General features: G+C 46.8%; 1 protein-coding gene across 1 annotated transcript in view; it reads right to left on the bottom strand.

Annotated features, from left to right (window-relative positions):
• SDF2 (stromal cell derived factor 2) overlaps window positions 1-4,823 on the bottom strand; it is a 13,441-nt gene extending 8,618 nt beyond the window's left edge. The window contains exons 1-2 of the mRNA XM_007121740.4: window positions 4,450-4,823; window positions 328-524 (exon numbers count right to left, since the gene is read on the bottom strand). Coding sequence (XP_007121802.1) covers window positions 328-524; window positions 4,450-4,600 — 348 coding nt within the window. The 5' untranslated portion in view covers window positions 4,601-4,823. The remainder of the gene's footprint in view (window positions 1-327; window positions 525-4,449) is intronic.
• Window positions 4,824-7,597: the final 2,774 nt, after the last annotated feature.

The raw sequence follows: 7,597 nt of genomic DNA, 5'->3' as shown, positions 1-7,597 counted from the left end.
GCGGAGCACAGGCTCCGGACGCGCAGGCTCAGCGGCCAGGGCTCACGGGCCCAGCCGCTCCGCGGCATGTGGGATCCTCCCAGACTGGGGCACAAACTCGTGTCCCCTGCATCGGCAGGTGGACTCTCAACCACTGCGCCACCAGGGAAGCCCTAGAGTCTCCATTTTGACCAGAAACAACTTCCTTCACACTTATGAGACAGAGGCAATTCTTCAGGTCTGCACAAAAGAGAAGATCTATACCTGGAAGAGAAAGGGCTAAGAACCAAGATATCAAACAACTCAACTGAGTAATGAGCAGAAATGACCCACAGGATGCCACCTCACCTGGTTTCCAGAAAGAGGTGAGGTGAAGTGGTGACTATGGAGGTTTCGGCCAGTGTTGACATGTGTCAGCCGGATGGGCTGACCACATCTGATGGGGGTTCCCCTTTCACACACTGTGGCCGTCTTCCCCCGTATCCTCCAGTAACTATTGCTGTCATCCACAGAGGTTACACCTGTCACTGACTGCTGCCCACTACCTGCAGTCAAAAAAAAAAAGAAAAAGAAAAAGAAAAGAGGGTGAGCTCAACCTGACCCCTCTCTTCCCTATGGCTAATAATGTGCCCTGTATCATAAAATAGGTTTGGGGGGCTCGGAAGGAAACCCCATGCTTCATATTTTTTTCTTCTATGACATTAAAATATATATGAAAAACACTAAATGTATTTATAGAGTATTAGTTATTATATGATAAACTATGTTTAAGAGTGTACCACATCAGGGCTTCCCTGGTAGCACAGTCGTTAAGAATCCAATCTGCCTGCCAATGCAGGGGACACGGGTTTGAACCCTGATCCGGGAAGATCCCACATGCTGTGAAGCAACTGAGCCCATGCACCACAGCTACGGAGCCTGCGCTCTAGAGCCCACGAGCCACAACTACCGAGCCTGCGTGCCACAACTACTGAAGCCCACGCACCTAGAGCCCATGCTCCGCAACAAGAGAAGCCACCGCAAGGAGAAACCCGCACAATGCAACTAGAGAAAGCCCACGCACAGCAACGAAGACCCAATGCAGCCAAAAATAAATTAATTAATTAAAAATAAAATGAGACCCGTTTTTGCGTCAACTTTAATCCAACAAGCCATTACAGATCTCCAATTCCTGTGATATATCCAACATATTACAAAAGTTTTCTTTTTTTAATTTACAATTTCAACATTTTTTAAAAATTTTATTTATTTATTTGGCTGCATTGGGTCTTTGTTGCTGTGCAGGCTTTCTCTAGTTGTGGCGAGCTGGGGCTGCTCTTCGTTGCAGCGCGCAGGCTTCTCACTGCGGTGGCTTCTCTTGTTACGGAGCACAAGCTCTAGGTGCGCAGGCTTCAGTAGCTGTGGCACATGGGCTTAGTTGCTCCATGGCATGTGGGATCTTCCCGGACCAGGGCTTGAACCCGTGTCCCCTGCATTGGCAGGCGGATTCTTAACCACTGCACCACCAGGGAAGTCGCACAAAAGTATTCTTAAGTCATCTAAATTTGGTTCATAATACTTACAAATGGTGCGATTTTGCAGGTCAAAAGGTACTAGGTTAAAAAAAAAAAGGTACTAGGTTAAACATGTAACTACAGGCTTGAAAAAAAGTGGAAATATACAAATAATAATTGCTAACCAGCTAACGTGTACTTGAGCGATTACTGGGTATCAGATACAAACCCAGGCTTTTTACTTGAATATCCTTTTTGTTTGTTTGTTTGTTTGTTTTGTGGTACGCGGGCCTCTCACTGTTATGGCCTCTCCCGTCGCGGAGCACAGGCTGTGGACGCGCAGGCTCAGCGGCCATGGCTCACGGGCCTAGTCACTCCGCGGCATGTGGGATCTTCCCAGACCGGGGCACGAACCCGTGTCCCCTAAATCGGCAGGCGGACTCTCAACCACTGCACCACCAGGGAAGCCCTTGAATATTCTTAATTGATACATTCATCTACTCTCTGAGGTAACTATTATTATTACTACCCCCATTTTACACTGGAGTGTTAAAAAGTCTGAATAATATGCCCAAGATCACATAATCTTAAGAGACAATACAGGGTTTGAACCTAAGTGGGCCAACTCTAGAACTCACACTCTTAACCACTCTACCACCTGGCCTCCCACAAAGCTTTATTTTCTGTTAAGTTCCCCCAAATAGGCCACTCATATAAACTCAAGGGATATTCTCTTCCCTAGGTCTCATTCACTACTCAATTCTTTGAAGGCACTCCGTATTTCCCAGACACTTTCCTCAGTCACTCTTGCCTATTTCTCCTAGCTTTCCCTTCAGTCCCCTGGCCCTGCCTGACCACAAACTTTTGATGACACTTCCCTTTTACCACTTAACATAACTGCGTTGTACCAGTTATCTGGGTGAATGTTTATGACTAAACTACCAGTTTCTCTCTCTTGCTTCTTCTACTCAACTCAATGATTTTGTTATATCTTTAAAAAAAAAAAGGCTAACCAACCCTCCCGCCTCACTTCTGGTTACTGCCTTACAGTTCTCTTGGTCCTCACTTCCATGCCTCACTAAATCATGATGTACACTTTCTGTCTCCTACTTTTCACTTTCTATTCAACTTTTCACTTCCTTTCCCATTTTTAAACTTTAGGATTACCCAGAGTTCCATCCCTGGTCCTTATACATTCTTAAAGACTGGTTGGGGATCAAGACAAAAGCATTTACAGGTGCTTCAACAAGTTTTTCAAGTGATTCAAATTGACACCAGATTGCAAACCACAGTTCATCCTGGGCAATTTCATTTACTCTCCCCACATCTTCAACCACCACCCAGACAATGATGTTGTACTTAACTCCGTATCTCAGGCTCAGCACAGATCTCTCTTCTGAGCTCCAGACTGAACCTGGTTCTCAAATCTGGATGCCCATCAGAAGCACCTGAAGAGCTTTTTAAACCTATAGATTCCTACTGGCAGCCTCTCTCCACCCACATTCTGATTCAGTAGATCCAAAATAGGAAACTAGATCAAATTAAAATATAATGAGCCTGACACATAGTAGGTATTCACTGAATGGCCACTAGGATTATTTTACTTTATTTATTTTTGGATGCATTGGGTCTTCGTTGCTGCGCGCGGGCTTTCTCTAGTTGCAGCGAGCGGGGACTACTCTTCGTTGCGGTGTGCGGGATCCTCATTGTAGTGGCTTCTCTTGTTGCGGAGCACAGGCTCTAGGCGCGCGGGCTCCAGTAGTTGTGACACGTGGGCTCAGTAGTAGTGGCTCACGGGCTCTAGAGTGCAGGCTCAGTAGTTGTGGCGCACGGGCTTAGTTGCTCCACGGCATGTGGGATCTTCCCGGACCAGGGCTCGAACCCGTGTCCCCTGCATTGGCAGGCGGATTCTTAACCACTGCGCCACCAGGGAAGACCACCGCTAGGATTATTAAGATGTCCCAACAATGACAACTCAGTTCCTCTCCTAGTCTACCTGGCCAGACAGGTTTTGGGTATCATAAACCACAGACCAGTCTCCATCTGAGAGAACTCCTTCCTCTCTTAGCTAATAGCATCATCAGTTATCTAAGATAGAAATCTAGCAGTCATCTTAGATGTCTCTCACATCTCACTACCTGAACTTTTTTCCTCTCCTTTCTGTCTGTTTTCATTTTCTTGTAACTTGCTCACTGGCTCACTACTGTATTTCCTGTATGTAGAACAATATTAGACACACAGTAGATTCCTTAAATCTATACTGAATGAATGAATCTACAAATAATTGCTGAATTATAAATGAACCCACAAGCTAAGCATTTTAGTTTCATACGTTAAAAAGCCCTCTAAACAGTTTCCTCTCCAATTCCAGTGAGTGCTTCAGTTCTTCTTTACAAAAAGGATAAGGTCTGAGTGAAAAGAGGCCAAAGGAAAAGAGTTGAAGAGCAAGCGTAAGATGGAAAAAAGCTAGAACAGAGGGTTATAATCAAAGAATGAGGTCTTGGTAGACTTAAGAAATAACAGCACTCACTGTAATTTTCTACATGTCTGTCTCTCCTGCACTGAGTAGTACCAGCCTGCGGTAACTGAAAGCAGACTTTGACCCTGGCCAGATGTGGATCGAACCCCATCACTGTCATTCACTAGCTGCCAAGGCTTTGAGTACGCGATTTATTTGAGTCTGTTTCCCCACCTGTAAAATGAGGATAATAATAGTCTATGCGTCGTAGGAATGTTGTTAAGTCTTAAAAAGCAAATATGTAATGTGCCTGGCACGAAGCTCACCACATAGAAACTAAGATTCCGATTAAGATGCTTAAGGACCACTCAACTCTCGGACTCTCCGCCTCCAGACCTCAGGAACCTCCCCCGGGCTTCCCTAACCTTCCCAGACCACACCCCTCAGAGTCTCTCTAGGCTCCGCCCCGTCTGAAGCCTACCAGGCCTTCCCAGCCCACCCGAACCCGGGTGGCCGTACCTGACCCGTAGCGCACGTCGTGTGAGTGCAGTCGTACGTTGTGGCGCGTATTGAGCAGCTTCACCACAGAACCGCATGTAACGACAGCCAGATTGGACGATCCCACAGCACTCCACAAACCCCCGAACAACAGCAGCGACACCACAGCCATCCTGTCTGTAGCGCGGAGCCCCTAATCTTCGAAGAAAACCCGGCCCCTCCCCGGAACCGGAAGCCGCGGGTGGAACCACAGAGAGGACGAAAAGGAGCTTTGGTCTGGTATTTATGGTTCCTTTGGCTAGAGCGGCCTGAGGAACAGGCTAGGTCTGGTTGCTTCCGACCTCTTCATTCAGCTTATTCTGTTCCGGGGGCCCTGTGACAGTTGCCTTCCTGAACTGCTTCGGCCAGCCCAGCCCAGCCCAGCTACCCCCATCCCTCCCTCCCCACCCCACCCCCGCCCCCGGCGAAGTCCGGAGACCCAGTTGGGAGAAGAGAGCAAGAACTGGTCCGCCCACTCCCAGTGACAGGGGGCCGGAAGTGACGTAGTACGTTGACGCAGCAGCAGCGGCGGCGGCGGTGGCGGCGGAGGGACAGTGCGGTGGGTCCGTACTATCTTTTCCCAGTGTCGGTTCGAGGACTCCATTTTCCTCGGTGGGGGCTTAGCGCACCGGAGAAGCGGCGGGCCTCAGGCAGGTAAAGTTTGGACTGGAAAGCGTGTTCCTCGAATGGGTCAGGTGGGGAGCCAGGCTCCTAGGGCCTGGTCCCGTAAGGGACGAGGCACTGGGGAGCCGTATGCGGGAAGAAGGGGGCCTCCGGCCTGCCCTGCTCTATGAGAGAGAAGGAGGAAGAAAGCGGGGTAGTTGCTCAGAGTCTCAAGGCTTTTCCCAACCCTCTGCCACCCAGAACCCATGAATTGGGTGGCCTGTTGTGTCAGCAGGCTTCCTGGGATGCCGTCCTTCTCTCGCAGCTTCGGAAAACTGGGCCGCGCGATAGAGTTTGGAATGGAAGGGACCTGGGGCTTTCGAGTCTGGATCAGGTGATCGAATTGTTTGTCCTGGGGATGTGAAACCTACGGAGCTTCCAGCAACTCGGCCATCAGGCTAGAGGGCGATACCGAATTCCGTCTTTTTCCATGTTGTTGAGTAATATAATTAGAACTTTTTGTAGATGGCTACATTCATCAAACGCTTACCACACACATCAGAATGGGCTATTAAGACAAAAACTTTATTTTCTTCCAGTTTCTGCCTTTCTCTCCAGGGACTCCCTTGAACCAGCTGTAGCGGTTCATTTTCCGTGTTTGTTACAAGTACTGATACTTATTTTTCTGTTAGAGGAGGTCTCAGCTGTCTTAAAATACTTCACTGTAATATCAGAAGTAGCAAGGGAGTATTAAGCTACACTGCTGTTATTAACATGGAGAGTGTAAAGAATTTTGAATTTGATTTCTTGGGACAAAAAAAGCTTAGTTCGATCTTTTTTAGTTTAACTGTTTATATGAAAGTTACTGATTTTTAAGTCTTATGTATTGATGACAGAAGTATGATTGCTCCCCCATCAACTGTGAATTTAGAGCCTTTTTGCATGACTTGTGTTCCTCCAGCCAGTACAAGTCTGAAACATCTGAAAGCTTATTTAGTTGGTTTGGGCGGCTACTAGTTCAGATTTGCATGGTATTGCTACTCCCGAAGAGGTTTAAATCTCATCCTGGGATTAATCACATCAGGAAGTGGTGCAGTCACATCTTACAGTTGAATTTCCTTCAGAGTTTAATCCTGGGTTTTCGGCATGCTTCCTTCAGATGACCCAGTCCTGTGGCTTTAATAACCATCTGAAAGTTGGCAACTCCTGAGTTTAAATCTCTAGCCCAGCCTTCTCTCCTCTATGTTTAAGAATCACACAAAATGCCTATTTAACAGCTCCATTTGGATGTCTCTTAGACATCCCAAACCTGACATAACAAAAAGAAAATTTTGGTTTTTCCCATCATCCCAAACCTGTTCTTCCCTGCATTACTAAGTGGTACTCTCATCCACGTGCTTACCAAACCCAGACCTGTGAAAAGCATCTTGGATTCCTTTTTACTATCCACCCCGCCCCGCCAAGTCTTTCATTAAGTCCTGTCATTTCTACGTCCAAAAGATATTTCAAATCTCTCTTCTATTCTCCATCTCCACTGCTGCTACCCTGTTCCAAGCCACCAGCATCTTTTGCCCAAGCTACCACAATAGTATCTTCACTTTTCTCTGCTTCCACCCAGAACCCCTCCCAGTCCATTTTCCACATTAGCAGGATCAGGTCAGGTCAGATCATGTCATTTCCTTTTCCAGTGGCTTTCCGTGGCCTTCGCAGCCTGACTTGAGCAGGCCCCTTCTCCCTCTCGCATCCTGCTGCCTTCACCATTCTTTGGTCACACTGGCCATAGGACATTGCCTACGATATGCCAAGTGCTTGCCCACCTTTTCAGCCAGGAACCTCCTCCCCTGGCTCTGCATACCACAGCCTGCCCATTCTTGATCTCTTGGCCTAAACTAACCCTCTCAAAGGTGAGGGTGTTTACTTCCTTCCTAGCACTTACAGCAAGCTTTATTTTATTTGTTTGTGGTTTGTCTCCTGGCAAACTACAGAATACAGGGATCCTAGGGGCAGGGAGTTTGTCTTGTAAGTGCATGGCGTGTAGTAGGCACTTATTAAATAAATATTTATTTAATTAACAAGTAAATTACTAAGTCAGTTCTTGGTTGAAAACCCTGTAGGGGCTTCACAGCACCTTGCAGATAGAATCCAAAATCCTTAAGTTGTCCTATCAAGATCCTTGTGGCCTCACCTCTAACTCATCATGAACCCTCTCTCCAGTCAAACTGACCCTCACTGTTCCTGCTACAGCATATTCTGGGCCTTGCGCTGGGAGCACTTTTCTCCAACAACACTACTTCTTGAACCATCTCCAAAGAAGCCAGCTCCTCCACTTAGTTAATTCTGCCTCACTATTTAAGGTCTTTATTTAAAGTCACTTTCTCAAAACCAGGTTAGAATCCTCTATTACAGGCTCCCATGGTACTTTGCCATCAATTTTTTTTTCTTTTAACATGTATTTAATAATTTTTTAAAATTTTATTTATTTTATTTTTGGCTGCATTGGGACTTTGTTGCTGTGCGCGGGCTTTTC

Source organism: Physeter macrocephalus, chromosome 14, assembly GCF_002837175.3.
Source record: "Physeter macrocephalus isolate SW-GA chromosome 14, ASM283717v5, whole genome shotgun sequence".
NCBI lineage: Eukaryota > Metazoa > Chordata > Mammalia > Artiodactyla > Physeteridae > Physeter > Physeter macrocephalus.
Note: the sequence above shows the minus strand (reverse complement) of the source record. Positions and strands in the feature narration are given on the sequence as shown.